Below are 15944 nucleotides of genomic sequence, written 5' to 3'. Positions count from 1 at the left end.
CATACCTACTGTCCGGCCGGGGTCCCACGGCCCCCTCGTGTACTGACGTGCGCTCGACACTGGAGGGGGCGTGCGTATCGAGCAGGCACGCCTCCCAGCCACTGACAGCCATGATCGGGCTGCCGCAGCATATCAGTGGCGATCGGAGAGACGATCCGCCGCTACATGCTCGCGGCGCCCGACCAGTGCCTCTTCTGCCTGTGTGGCGCCTCCGTGTCATTCGCGGAAGTAACACAGGCAGGAGGTTTTGTTTGGTTGCCATCGCGACAACGCTATTATTGCGCAGGTCGCGATGATGTCATCTTACCTGCTCTCCCACCATTGGCTCTATTTAAACTTCCTGGTCCTTTGTTTCCTTGCCCGTTCAACGAGTCCATGTTATTGTTCTCAGGATGTTTGTGTTGCTATTGCTTTCTGATTGATTTCCACGTGTACCAGACCTCGGCTTTTGTTCTTCTGACCTTGATCCTGCGCTGCCCGTTCCGACCTCGGCTATTGTTCTTTGACTTCGCTCCTGTGCTGCCTGCCCTGACCCCGGCTATTGTTCTTTGACTACGCTCCTGTGCTCCCTGCCTCGATCTCGGCTTGTTTATCGGATATTCTCGCCATTCCTGCATCGTGGGTCCATCACCTGTGGTGCCTGATCCGACGTAACACATGTGGGGTAGTTTACTGAATGGACAAACAACATCACCCTAAAAACAGCAATGTATACCTTCTAATGTTTGCCCCATAATTATCAGAAATGTCTAGACATTTTACACAATTGAGGCATTTCTAAAATCAGGACACTTGAATTATTACATTTTAGGGGTATTTTTGTCATCTTGACTAGTTTTGTTATTATTTATGAAAATAGTTTTTTGTTCTAATTTCCTCTACTTGTAATTATGTATTCATATTAAATACACTACACATATAAAATGCTATCAAATAAATAACAATATAACAATATATAGTTTGTGTGGGTACGCTATTCATGGATAAGGGGAGTTGTGGTTGAATCAACATATGTTAAAAATGTCAAGAAAAATCTCTGGACGTTAATGTATAAAAACTCTTGCATTATATTAGTAATAACGTTAATGTATACTGTATCTACTATTACAGCTGTGGCAAGATAAAGCTAGATTAGCACCTGTTATACTCACATATAGTAGCTTTAAATCCAAGATACTAAACATTATTTTAGCCCAAGGTCCCCTGATACCAGTGTAATTTATAGAAACCGTGGGCTGTATCGATTGGAGTTTGAGGGTATATAAGAACTATGGAAGTCACCGGCTATTATCTGACCTCAGAAGTAAAGCATTATGGCACTCCTTTGGCTACTGTCCTGTATTGTCCTAATTGGAAGCACCTATGGTAAGTTTAACTAGTAAATAATGACTCTGTATATTGTATGAATTGGTTTAGAATCTTTAAAGCTTCTTATGCAAATATACTTATTCTAACACATCAGGTTGTGGTGTCCCTGCCATCAAGCCATCTATTTCTGCATATGCCAGAATTGTAAATGGTGAGAATGCAGTTTCTGGGTCCTGGCCATGGCAAGTGTCTCTACAGGTAAAGTAAAATGTTGTAATTGATTATACTATTTTGTGGACTTTAGGAAATACTTTGACTCTGAAAAATATAATCCACATGGATAAAAAATACTCCTGTTCATAGAATCTGGAAATATATTTGGAACAGTTTGTCGACTAAAGATACCTACATAGAATCTCTGACAGCTAAGCAGCAGTTCTGAATGTTAGTCCTTTGGAAATCATAATTAACTGTTTGACAAACAAAGGAAATATACTGTAACTAGTATATGAATATTTTATGCTAGGTAAATTCTGGAATAATCCAATAATGGAGTATTTTTATTTCACATAACCAATGAAAATAAATCATAGCCTACTATGACTTGATCATATGTGATAGAAACATCCAAATGAAGACTTTTTTAATATTAAATTTAATTTGCTTTAAATATCTATATATGTATACTTGCAATAATGTAGCTATGTATTCCATACTAGGAAACCTCTGGATTCCATTTCTGTGGTGGATCTCTGATCAATTCCCTCTGGGTTGTTACTGCTGCTCACTGCAGTGTGACGTGAGTAATATTTGGTTATTTGTTTGAATCAAGCAATTATGTGTGGAATACTGTTAAGTGGGAAATCTTTAATAAGTAGCTCAACAGAAATCTACAATACCAGATTGGGTCTCAAAACTGTCATGTGTATTTTAATCCATACCATTACCCCAGTTTATTGGTCCTCAAGTCCACTGACTACCAGATACTTGTTCAATGTGAATTGAAAGAATTTATTAAAAAAATTGCGTCTAAACACCAAGATTCTGATCAAAGACATACTATGAACCAAAATTAAATAAAGTTATTTATTTAGTAGTACTCTAATAAGTATTTGCATTTATAGTAAATGTATAATGTATCAATTTCTCTTTTCCAAGCATCTTTAAAAAGTGATACATGTGATAGGGAAAAAATAGATCGCTTACAATACATATCGGGTGGTAGGGCAATTTAAGAGCTGGGGTGAGCTCCGGGTTTCTGCTGGGGTGAGCTATGGGTTTCTGACTCTATGGATGCAAAAAAAAATCTGTTTCAGCTCCCAACAGGTGAATTTTATTACACTGTAACTGACACCTATTGTTGCTCTCATATTTCATTATCTTATATCCATCTCAGCAGCTCTCATTTTAAATTTCAGTGGCATTAATAGAAAGCTCTTAATTACGGTGCAGCCTCATATTCCATTTGGTTTTAGTTTTACCTTTTAAGACTTGAAATTACCATTTTTCTTGTAGAACTGCTCACCGTGTTGTTCTGGGTGAATATGATCGCTCTTCCTCCGCAGAACCTATTCAGACTAAGACTATTGCCAGGGTAAGCAAATCATAATTCACGATAGCTAATCAAAAAGTATCCAGTAGCACAACAAACAATACTTCACACTTTTTTTACTGTTTAAATTTACAAAAAAATTATTTTCTTTCTTCTGTCTATATACCTATTCTGAACTATTCAGATTTTTTTCTTATGAATAAAGCAAAATGTAAATGGTTTGGGCATTATATTGTTATAGGATTGATTTGAATGGTGCATTTAGTCATAAAACTTAAATTCCCATAAAACAGTACCTTTCAACTCTTTAGAAACCCCATTTGCACTTGATCAGTAACGTAAAACAGAGAAAATGGCTAAACAGAGAATGGGATCCTTTACGGTGATTAAACTTAAACTGCAGAATGTACTGAATGATTATGGAGGTGGTGATCCCAGGTAGAGGGGGTGTTGTGAAAAGTGGACAAGGTTTATGTAAGTGCTCTCATGGGTGTTTTCATGAAACAGTGGTTGATTAACATTAACTGGGAATGTTCTGCACCCCTCTCTTTTCTATTTTTTGGACTCTATGAATGTATTTCTTTTGTCAGTCTTACTAACTAGGTAACAGTCTGTAAAGCCAAATGACAGCATGTAATTTACCAATGATGTTTAAAGTAATTTGCACCTTATTCTGCCTTAGGTTTTTAGACATCCTAACTACAACTCCTACTCCATCACCAACGACATCACTCTGCTGAAACTCTCCAGCGCTGCAACTTTCAACACCCGTGTATCTCCTGTGTGTGTTGCTGCCAGCGCCGATGCTTTCAATGGTGGAGAGAGATGTGTCACAACTGGATGGGGATATATTGATGCTTCATGTAAGAAAGGCTTATGTAGATACATACTTCAACAGGTTTAGGGACAATTTTGGACCACTGGATAGAAATAGGTTGACATACTCTCTGTATTTTTACCACCCTAATATTCAAGGCATAACCGCCCATGAAGGACCACAAAAATATTTATAAAACAAGATTGTTCAAATTTTAGTGACGTGAAAGACATGACATGAATTCTGGCAGTTGATGCTGGAGGATGTAGTACTACTTCATGGTGCTTTAAGCATTTGCAGGTCTAAATCCCAGCCAGTGTACAGGAGATAAGCCTTGTGCCCCTTCTGCTAGCTGGGGCCAAAATGTATCGCCCCATGGGAAACCATGGGAAACCACTCAAAGCGATCCCCTCACTCTGATGAACCTCTCACAGGGCAAGCATATTAATATATTTGGGGGATTTATTTCTCATTTGTAAATGTAAAACCGTACAGGTAAAACTTTGTTTTTTGAATTAATGTTTTAGATTTTTACATACTTTATGATGGATTTTACAAAACCAAGCTCTACATGTTCAAAAAATGCAAACCCACAATATATATATGGGTACCCTTCATGAGAAAGAGTGATATTACTGTTAAAAATGGACATAAAATAAATATTGAAAAGCTCACCTCCTTAAGTGTAAAACTAGTAAAAGGAGGCCAAAAATGTTAGCACAATAGCAGTTTTATTGAAAATGGGAAGTAGTATCCATAAAATATATCAATGGAAGAGAAAGTAAAAGTGTTGCTTTTATATTTGATATGAGAGTATGAACTATATGAATCTATATGAATGGGTTATTGATAATTATTATATCAGATTTCCTTTAGATTACTGTGTGGGTGTTTGGAAAACAATAACAATTATTAATATTTATCTATACAATATATGGCTTAATCCACTCCTCATGCTGAATTTCACTTTCTTGCTCTCATCAGCACGCCTTACCCCAAGCAAACTGCAGCAAGTGGCTCTTCCTCTGTTGAACAACACTGACTGCCAGAGATACTGGGGAAGCAAGATCCTTAGTACCATGATCTGTGCTGGAGCCTCTGGAGCCTCTTCCTGCATGGTATGACATTCTGCAAACCTCTCCTTATTGTTGTACACAAAATGTAACATCACTATAAATATAAACGATTGCTGTGTGATTTTATTTTTGATGATTTTATTAGATTTTGTATTCCATATATGTATGCCTAGAAAACACACACATACATATGTATATATACACACACATCTAAAGTGTATAGTGATTTATTGCTTCTTACTTTCAGGGTGACTCTGGTGGACCTCTTGTGTGCCAGAGGAATGGAGCTTGGACCTTGGCTGGAATTGTGTCCTGGGGAAGCTCTTCCTGCTCTACATCAAGCCCAGGAGTATACGCTCGTGTCACTGTTCTTAGAGCCTGGATGGACCAGACTGTTGCTGCTAATTAAATGTATTGTTACGTATATTTACATTCTAAATAAAAAAACAACATGAAACATTTATTAGATTTTACTTCAAGGAAATTTATCCTAACTCACTAAATAAAATATGGGCCAAATGCCTGTGTAATCTAATACCAAATGAGTGAACTAGAGTTTGCATAGATAGCATGCTCTGAAAAATACCCCTTGTCTTATAATCAAGGTCGTCTTCTAACAGGGGACCTGGATCCTCCTATCTGGTAACCTTAGCTGTTGCCGGCACTCCCACCGTGGCAGGCAACAGCGGAGGTTGTCTATGTGCATCGCGCCTACCTTCCCCTGCTGCCATAGAGGAGAATTCCCTGCAGCGCTGCGGGGGATTCTCTTCTCTAGCAGCCGGCGAACGTCATCTTGATCGATGCAGACAACCCCACTTACTGCAGGCACTTCCGACGAAGCTTCTATGACGGAGCACCGACGTCACATGTCCTTCCGGCCTCCGCCCGCTTCCTCCACCCGCTGCCCCCACCAGGCAGAGTGGCATTTAGGGGGTATAAGGCATTCCTGGAGGCAGAGCGGCATATAGGAGGGTATAAGGCATATTACGGAGGCACAGTAGCATATAGGAGGGTATAAGGCATTTCTGGGGGCAGAGTGGCAAGCCTGGGGGCAGATATGCATATCTGGGGGAGGCAGGTTGGCAAATAAATGGAAACAAAAACAAAAAATATTTTTCTCAATCATGGCTTTTATTAAATATGAAAAAATAGTTTACATGAATGAATATTTACTAGTAAAAATTTTTCCTATAAGGTGGTCTTATATTCAGATGTTTTCCCCCTAAATTAATATTCAGATTTTGGGGAAGCGTCTTATAATCAGGGTCATCTTATAATCAAGCAAATATGGTATTTCAGATGGGACATAGCCTTATCTTTAACACCCTTATTTGTGTTCTTAAAATCATCATAAATAAAGCTGCAAAACATATAAGCTAAATACAATGGTGTGATATTATGTAAATCTGAGATTACAGCACATCCTCTCACCAATTTAATTGCACTAGTGTGAAAAAGATATAATAACAATCATCTGTTCCTTAGCATGTCTAAACATTATGTAAATAAAAACTCAGATGAACATCACATGACAGATGTGTCCTGATTTATTCAACAAAAATAAAGCCAAAATGGAGAACCAATGTGTAAAAAGCTATGTACACCTTATAATTTAATAACTTGTAGAACCATCTTTAGCAGCAATAACTTGACCTAATTGTTTTCTGTATGACTTTATCAGTCCCTCACATCATTGGGAGGAATTTTGCCCCAGCCTTCTTCTACAATGTTACTACAGTTCATTGAGGCTTGCAGGCATTTGTTTCTGCACAGCTCTCAATGTCCCGCCACAGCATTTCAAACGGGTTGAGGCCATTGTAACACCTTGATTCTTTTTTTTAGCGATACTGCTGTAGATTTGCTTTCTAAAAGCAACCCTTCCAAACAAATTACAATTGTTCAGTCGTTCTCTAATTATGCTGTCATGAACTTTAACACTTAACATGCTTTCTGAGTCCTTTAGAGTCTGAGGTGTAATTCTTGGGTTTTTTTCAATTTCGCTGGTTTGTCCGCTGATTATTGTGGTTCCTTCTATGTTTATGCCTGCTAGTTAGGCGCCATGGGTTCCCCTGGTGCTTCCCTCCTGGCTATTGAGCCTTCGGCCTGGCCTCCCGTTTTCAAGTAGAGGCCGAGCCTCATAGTATCGTCGGCCCTGGGCCAGCATTTACACCTCCTGAATCCAGGGCTGAGCATGGCCATGCACTTCATAGATTTTTTTTGTTTGTTTTTTTTCCGTCTCAGCTGCTTCAAACAGGACGATAAGTTACTGTCCGCGATATGGTATACAACTAAGAGATGGCTATACTTGGGAGTGGGGGTAAGCGCTGCAGGGGAATTAAGCACAATGAAGCTTTCTCGTGAGGTAACCAGCAAATTATAGAGCTGCGGATAAGTGTTTTAACTTTGCTTGCCATAGGTATCTGTCATGTAATTGGTTTCCATGTCCGAGCAGCAGAATGCAAGCCTCACATCACCAAGTACAATGTCAAGCGTCAGATCAAGTGATGTAAAGCATGCCGTCACTTGACTCGGAAGCAGTGGAGTGACCAATCACACTTCTCTGTTTGGCAGTCTGATTGGCTGTGCCAAAATGAGATGATGCCAGGAGAACATTACCTGCTTGACTGCATTTTGCAAACTGTAAAGCTTGGTGGAGGAGGGATAATGGTATGGGGCTGATTTTCAGGGGTTTGGACATTTTAATCCCTTACATACCAAGACATTGGACAATGCTATGCTTCCAACTCTGTGGGAACAGTTTGGGTAAGGTCCTTTTCTATTCCAGCATGACTGTGCCACTGTGCACAAAGCAAGATCCATAAAGGCATGGTTGGGTGAGTCTGGTGTGGAAGAACTTGATTGGCCTGCACAGAGCCCTGACCCTAATCTTATTGAAATACCTTTTGGATTAACTGGAACGGACATTGCGCGTCAAGACTTCTGAGCCAGCAGTGCCTGCTCTCACAAATGCTCTACTGGATGAATAGGCAAAAAAGCCTTCCCAGAAGAGTGCTGTTATAACTGCAAAGGGGAGACCAACTACATATTAATGTCTATCTATTTACAATGCAATGTCGTAAATGTCCCTGTTAGTGTAATGGTTAGTTGTCCCAGTACCTATGTGCATATATGTTCCAATTTGTGCACCGTAATATCCACCAAAAACAAAAAACTTATGCATGTGGGGTAGTTTACTGAATGGAAAAACAACATCACCTTAGAAACGGCAATGTATACCTTCTAATGTTTGCCCCATAATTATCAGAAATGTCTAGACATTTTACACAATTGAGGCATTTCTAAAATCAGGACACTTGAATTATTACATTTTAGGGGTATTTTTGTCATCTTGACTAGTTTTGTTATTACTTATTTATGAAAATTGTTTTTTGTTCTATTTTCCTCTACTTGTAATTATGTATTCATATTAAATACACTACACATATAAAAAATGCTATCAAATAAATAACAATATAACAATATATAGTTTGTGTGGGTACGCTATTCATGGATAAGGGGAGTTGTGGTTGAATCAACATATGTTAAAAATGTCAAGAAAAATCTCTGGACGTTAATGTATAAAAACTCTTGCATTATTTAAGTAATAACGTTAATGTATACTGTATCTGCTATTACAGCTGTGGCAAGATAAAGCCAGATTAGCACCTGTTACACGCATATATAGTAGCTTTAAATCCAAGATACTAAACATTATTTTAGCCCAAGGTCCCCTGATACCAGTGTAATTTATAGAAACCGTGGGCTGTAAGAGTAATCGATTGGAGTTTGAGGGTATATAAGAACTATGGAAGTCACTGGCTATTATCTGACCTCAGAAGTAAAGCATTATGGCACTCCTTTGGCTACTGTCCTGCATTGTCCTAATTGGAAGCACCTATGGTAAGTTTAACTAGCAAATAATGACTCTGTATATTGTATGAATTGGTTTAGAATCTTTAAAGCTTCTTATGCAAATATCCTTATTCTAACACATCAGGTTGTGGTGTCCCTGCCATCAAGCCATCTATTTCTGCATATGCCAGAATTGTAAATGGTGAGAATGCAGTTTCTGGGTCCTGGCCATGGCAAGTGTCTCTACAGGTAAAGTAAAATGTTGTAATTGATTATACTATTTTGTGGACTTTAGGAAATACTTTGACTCTGAAAAATATAATCCACATGGATAAAAAATACTCCTGTTCATAGAATCTGGAAATATATTTGGAACAGTTTGTCAATTAAAGATAACTACCGTACTTACCGGCGTATTACACGCACCCTCGCCGGAACCGGAAGTGCGGGAGATGCGGCTGCAGATCGTGCAGCACAGAAAGTTATCGGCGTATAACACGCAGGTAGGGTTTAAACTTATTTTTTTAGATATAAAAGTGCGTGTTATACGCCGATAAATACGGTACTTAGAATCTTTGACAGCTAAGCAGCAGTCCTGAATGTTAGTCCTTTGGAAATCATAATTAACTGTTTGACAAACAAGGGAAATATACTGTAACTAGTATATGAACATTTTATGCTAGGTAAATTCTGGAATAATCCAATAATGGAGTATTTTTATTTCACATAACCAATGAAAATAAATCATAGCCTACTATGACTTGATCATATGTGATAGAAACATCCAAATGAAGACTTTTTTAATATTAAATTTAATTTGCTTTAAATATCTATACATGTATACCTGCAATAATGTAGCTTTGTATTCCATACTAGGAAAGCAGTGGATTCCATTTCTGTGGTGGATCTCTGATCAATTCCCTCTGGGTTGTTACTGCTGCTCACTGCAGTGTGACGTGAGTAATATTTGGTTATTTGTTTGAATCAAGTAATTATGTGTGGAATACTGTTAAGTGGGAAATCTTTAATAAGTAGCTCAACAGAAATCTACAATACCAGATTGGGTCTCAAAACTGCCATGTGTATTTTAATCCATACCATTACCCCAGTTTATTGGTCCTCAAGTCCACTGACTACCAGATACTTGTTCAATGTGAATTGAAAGAATTTATTTAAAAAATTGCGTCTAAACACCAAGATTCTGATCAAAGACATACTATGAACCAAAATTAAATAAAGTTATTTATTTAGTAGTACTCTAATAGGTATTTTCATTTATAGTAATTGTATAATGTATCATGTATCAATTTCTCTTTTCCAAGCATCTTCAAAAAGTGATACATGTGATAGGGAAAAAATAGATTGCTTACAATACATATCGGGTGGTAGGGCAATTTAAGAGCTGGGGTGAGCTCCGGATTTCTGCTGGGGTGAGCTACGGGTTTCTGACTCTATGGATGCAAAAAAAAAAATCTGTTTCGGCTCCCAACAGGTGAATTTTATTACACTGTAACTGACACCTATTGTTGCTCTCATATTTCATTATCTTATATCCATCTCAGCAGCTCTCATTTTAAATTTCAGTGGCATTAATAGAAAGCTCTTAATTACGGTGCAGCCTCATATTCCATTTCGTTTTAGTTTTACCTTTTAAGACTTGAAATTACCATTTTCCTTGTAGAACTGCTCACCGTGTTGTTCTGGGTGAATATGATCGCTCTTCCTCCGCAGAACCTATTCAGACTAAGACTATTGCCAGGGTAAGCAAATCATTATTCACGATAGCTAGTCAAAAAGTATCCAGTAGCACAACAAACAATACTTCATACATTTTTTAACGTTTAAATTTACAAAAAAATTATTTTCTTTCTTCTGTCTACATTCCTATTCTGAACTATTCAGATTTTTTTTTCTTATGAATAAAGCAAAATGTAAATGGTTTGGGCATTATATTGTTATAGGATTGATTTGAATGGTGCATTTAGTCATAAAACTTAAATTCCCATAAAACAGTACCTTTCAACTCTTTAGAAACCCCATTTGCACTTGATCAGTCACGTAGAACAGAGAAAATGGCTAAACAGAGAATGGGATCCTTTACGGTGATTAAACTTAAACTGCGGAATGTATTGAGTGATTATGGAGGTGGTGATCTCAGGTAGAGGGGGTGTTGTGAAAAGTGGACAAGGTTTATGTCAGTGCTCTCATGGGTGTTTTCATGAAACAGTGGTTGATTAACCTTACTAACTAGGTAACAGTCTGTATAGTCAAATGACGGCATGTAATTTACCAATGATGTTTAAAGTAATTTGCACTTATTTTGCCTTAGGTTTTTAGACATCCTAACTACAACTCCTACTCCATCACCAACGACATCACTCTGCTGAAACTCTCCAGCGCTGCAACTTTCAACACCCGTGTATCCCCTGTGTGTGTTGCTGCCAGCGCCGATGCTTTCAATGGTGGAGAGAGATGTGTCACAACTGGATGGGGATATATTGATGCTTCATGTAAGAAAGGCTTATATAGATACATACTTCAACAGGTTTAGGGACAATTTTGGACCACTGGATAGAAATAGGTTGACATACTCTCTGTATTTTTACCACCCTAATATTCAAGGCATAACCGCCCATGAAGGACCACAAAAATATTTATAAAACAAGATTGTTCAAATTTTAGTGACATGAAAGACATGACATGAATTCTGGCAGTTGATGCTGGAGGATGTAGTACTACTTCATGGTGCTTTAAGCATTTGCAGGTCTAAATCCCTGCCAGTGTACAGGAGATAAGCCTCATGTCCCTTCTGCTAGCTGGGGCCAAAATGTGTTGCCCCAAGCTGAGTGATTGAATGGGAAACCACTCAAAACAATCCCCTCACGCTGATGAATCTCTCACAGGGCAAGCATATTAATATATTTGGGGGATTTATTTCTCATTTGTAAATGTAAAACCGTACAGGTAAAACTTTGTTTTTTGAATTAATGTTTTAGATTTTTACATACTTTATGATGGATTTTACAAAACCAAGCTCTACATGTTCAAAAAATGCAAACCCACAATATATATATATGGGTACCCTTCATGAGAAAGAGTGATATTACTGTTAAAAATGGACATAAAATAAATATTGAAAAGCTCACCTCCTTAAGTGTAAAACTAGTAAAAGGAGGCCAAAAATGTTAGCACAATAGCAGTTTTATTGAAAATGGGAAGTAGTATCCATAAAATATATCAATGGAAGAGAAAGTAAAAGTGTTGCTTTTATATTTGATATGAGAGTATGAACTATATGAATCTATATGAATGGGTTATTGATAATTATTATATCAGATTTCCTTTAGATTACTGTGTGGGTGTTTGGAAAACAATAACAATTATTAATATTTATCTATACATTATATGGCTTAATCCACTCCTCATGCTGAATTTCACTTTCTTGCTCTTATTAGCCCGCCTTACCCCAAGCAAACTGCAGCAAGTGGCTCTTCCTCTGTTGAACAACACTGACTGCCAGAGATACTGGGGAAGCAAGATCCTTAGTACCATGATCTGTGCTGGAGCCTCTGGAGCCTCTTCCTGCATGGTATGACATTCTGCAAACCTCTCCTTATTGTTGTACACAAAATGTAACATCACTATAAATATAAACGATTGCTGTGTGATTTTATTTTTGATGATTTTATTAGATTTTGTATTCCATATATGTATGCCTAGAAAACACAGACATACATATGTATATATACACACACATCTAAAGTGTATAGTGATATATTGCTTCTTACTTTCAGGGTGACTCTGGTGGACCTCTTGTGTGCCAGAGGAATGGAGCTTGGACCTTGGCTGGAATTGTGTCCTGGGGAAGCTCTTCCTGCTCTACATCAAGCCCAGGAGTATACGCTCGTGTCACTGTTCTTAGAGCCTGGATGGACCAGACTGTTGCTGCTAATTAAATGTATTGTTATGTATATTTACATTCTAAATAAAAAAACAACATGAAACATTTATTAGATTTTACTTCAAGGAAATTTATCCTAACTCACTAAATAAAATATGGGCCAAATGCCTGTGTAATCTAATACCAAATGAGTGAACTAGAGTTTGCATAGATAGCATGCTCTGAAAAATACCCCTTGTCTTATAATCAAGGTCGTCTTCTAACAGGGGACCTGGATCCTCCTATCTGGTAACCTTAGCTGTTGCCGGCACTCCCACCGTGGCAGGCAACAGCGGAGGTTGTCTATGTGCATCGCGCCTACCTTCCCCGGCTGCCATAGAGGAGAATTCCCCGCAGCGCTGCGGGGGATTCTCTTCTCTAGCAGCCGGCGAACGTCATCTTGATCGCTGCAGACAACCCCACTTACTGCAGGCACATCTGATGAAGCTTCTATGACGGAGCACCGGCGTCACATGTCCTTCCGGCCTCCGCCCGCTTCCTCCACCTGCTGCCCCCACCAGGCAGAGTGGCATTTAGGGGGTATAAGGCATTCCTGGAGGCAGAGCGGCATATAGGAGGGTATAAGGCATATTACGGAGGCACAGTAGCATATAGGAGGGTATAAGGCATTTCTGGGGGCAGAGTGGCAAGCCTGGGGGCAGATATGCATATCTGGGGGAGGCAGGTTGGCAAATAAATGGAAACAAAAACAAAAAATATTTTTCTCAATCATGGCTTTTATTAAATATGAAAAAATAGTTTACATGAATGAATATTTACTAGTAAAAATTTTTCCTATAAGGTGGTCTTATATTCAGATTTTTCCCCCTAAATTAATATTCAGATTTTGGGGAAGCGTCTTATAATCAGGGTCATCTTATAATCAAGCAAATATGGTTTTTCAGATGGGACATAGCCTTATCTTTAACACCCTTATTTGTGTTCTTAAAATCATCATAAATAAAGCTGCAAAACATATAAGCTAAATACAATGGCGTGATATTATGTAAATCTGAGATTACAGCACATCCTCTCACCAATTTAATTGCACTAGTGTGAAAAAGACATAATAACAATCATCTGTTCCTTAGCATGTCTAAACATTATGTAAATAAAAACTCAGATGAACATCACATGACAGATGTGTCCTGATTTATTCAACAAAAATAAAGCCAAAATGGAGAAGCAATGTGTAAAAAGCTAAGTACACCTTATAATTTAATAACTTGTAGAACCATCTTTAGCAGCAATAACTTGACCTAATTGTTTTCTGTATGACTTTATCAGTCCCTCACATCATTGGGAGGAATTTTGCCCCAGCCTTCTTCTACAATGTTACTACAGTTCATTGAGGCTTGCAGGCATTTGTTTCTGCACAGCTCTCAATGTCCCGCCACAGCATTTCAAACGGGTTGAGGCCATTGTAACACCTTGATTCTTTTTTTTAGCGATACTGCTGTAGATTTGCTTTCTAAAAGCAACCCTTCAAAACAAATTATACTTGTTCAGTCTTTCTCTAATTATGCTGTCATGAACTTTAACACTTAACATGCTTTCTGAGTCCTTTAGAGTCTGAGGTGTAATTCTTGGGTTTTTTTCAATTTCGCTGGTTTGTCCGCTGATTATTGTGGTTCCTTCTATGTTTATGCCTGCTAGTTAGGCGCCATGGGTTCCCCTGGTGCTTCCCTCCTGGCTATTGAGCCTTCGGCCTGGCCTCCCGTTTTCAAGTAGAGGCTGAGCCTCATAGTATCGTCGGCCCTGGGCCAGCATTTACACCTCCTGAATCCAGGGCTGAGCATGGCCATGCACTTCATAGATTTTTTTTGTTTGTTTTTTTTCCGTCTCAGCTGCTTCAAACAGGACGATAAGTTACTGTCCGCGATATGGTATACAACTAAGAGATGGCTATACTTGGGAGTGGGGGTAAGCGCTGCAGGGGAATTAAGCACAATGAAGCTTTCTCGTGAGGTAACCAGCAAATTATAGAGCTGCGGATAAGTGTTTTAACTTTGCTTGCCATAGGTATCTGTCATGTAATTGGTTTCCATGTCCGAGCAGCAGAATGCAAGCCTCACATCACCAAGTACAATGTCAAGCGTCAGATCAAGTGATGTAAAGCATGCCGTCACTTGACTCGGAAGCAGTGGAGTGACCAATCACACTTCTCTGTTTGGCAGTCTGATTGGCTGTGCCAAAATGAGATGATGCCAGGAGAACATTACCTGCTTGACTGCATTTTGCAAACTGTAAAGCTTGGTGGAGGAGGGATAATGGTATGGGGCTGATTTTCAGGGGTTTGGACATTTTAATCCCTTACATACCAAGACATTGGACAATGCTATGCTTCCAACTCTGTGGGAACAGTTTGGGTAAGGTCCTTTTCTATTCCAGCATGACTGTGCCACTGTGCACAAAGCAAGATCCATAAAGGCATGGTTGGGTGAGTCTGGTGTGGAAGAACTTGATTGGCCTGCACAGAGCCCTGACCCTAATCTTATTGAAATACCTTTTGGATTAACTGGAACGGACATTGTGCGTCAAGACTTCTGAGCCAGCAGTGCCTGCTCTCACAAATGCTCTACTGGATGAATAGGCAAAAAAGCCTTCCCAGAAGAGTGCTGTTATAACTGCAAAGGGGAGACCAACTACATATTAATGTCTATCTATTTACAATGCAATGTCGTAAATGTCCCTGTTAGTGTAATGGTTAGTTGTCCCAGTACCTATGTGCATATATGTTCCAATTTGTGCACCGTAATATCCACCAAAAACAAAAAACTTATGCATGTGGGGTAGTTTACTGAATGGAAAAACAACATCACCTTAGAAACGGCAATGTATACCTTCTAATGTTTGCCCCATAATTATCAGAAATGTCTAGACATTTTACACAATTGAGGCATTTCTAAAATCAGGACACTTGAATTATTACATTTTAGGGGTATTTTTGTCATCTTGACTAGTTTTGTTATTACTTATTTATGAAAATTGTTTTTTGTTCTATTTTCCTCTACTTGTAATTATGTATTCATATTAAATACACTACACATATAAAAAATGCTATCAAATAAATAACAATATAACAATATATAGTTTGTGTGGGTACGCTATTCATGGATAAGGGGAGTTGTGGTTGAATCAACATATGTTAAAAATGTCAAGAAAAATCTCTGGATGTTAATGTATAAAAACTCTTGCATTATTTAAGTAATAACGTTAATGTATACTGTATCTGCTATTACAGGTGTGGCAAGATAAAGCTAAATTAGCACCTGTTACACTCACATATAGTAGCTTTAAATCCAAGATACTAAACATTATTTTAGCCCAAGGTCCCCTGATACCAGTGTAATTTATAGAAACCGTGGGCTGTATCGATTGGAGTTTGAGGGTATATAA

The 15944-nt window shown here is 38.4% G+C and overlaps 2 protein-coding genes across 2 annotated transcripts; both read left to right on the top strand.

Annotated features, from left to right (window-relative positions):
* The first annotated feature begins 1290 nt into the window (after positions 1-1290).
* Positions 1291-5214, top strand: LOC128467429 (chymotrypsinogen A-like). Its single transcript, XM_053449072.1, has 7 exons — positions 1291-1365; positions 1463-1566; positions 2028-2107; positions 2824-2902; positions 3543-3723; positions 4662-4795; positions 5001-5214. Exons 1-7 carry the CDS (start codon positions 1314-1316, stop codon positions 5160-5162), a joined length of 792 nt encoding a protein of 263 aa, XP_053305047.1. The 5' UTR covers positions 1291-1313; the 3' UTR covers positions 5163-5214.
* Positions 5215-8514: 3300 nt separating this feature from the next.
* LOC128467018 (chymotrypsinogen A-like) lies at positions 8515-12613 on the top strand. Its single transcript, XM_053448519.1, has 7 exons — positions 8515-8653; positions 8751-8854; positions 9482-9561; positions 10287-10365; positions 10935-11115; positions 12061-12194; positions 12400-12613. The coding sequence occupies exons 1-7, from the start codon at positions 8602-8604 to the stop codon at positions 12559-12561; spliced, it is 792 nt and encodes a 263-aa protein (XP_053304494.1). The 5' UTR covers positions 8515-8601; the 3' UTR covers positions 12562-12613.
* The last annotated feature ends 3331 nt before the right edge of the window (positions 12614-15944 follow it).

Source organism: Spea bombifrons, chromosome 10 (genome assembly GCF_027358695.1).
Source record: "Spea bombifrons isolate aSpeBom1 chromosome 10, aSpeBom1.2.pri, whole genome shotgun sequence".
NCBI lineage: Eukaryota > Metazoa > Chordata > Amphibia > Anura > Pelobatidae > Spea > Spea bombifrons.
The sequence above is the reverse complement of the archived record's forward strand: the minus strand, read 5'-3'. Positions and strand labels throughout refer to the sequence as shown.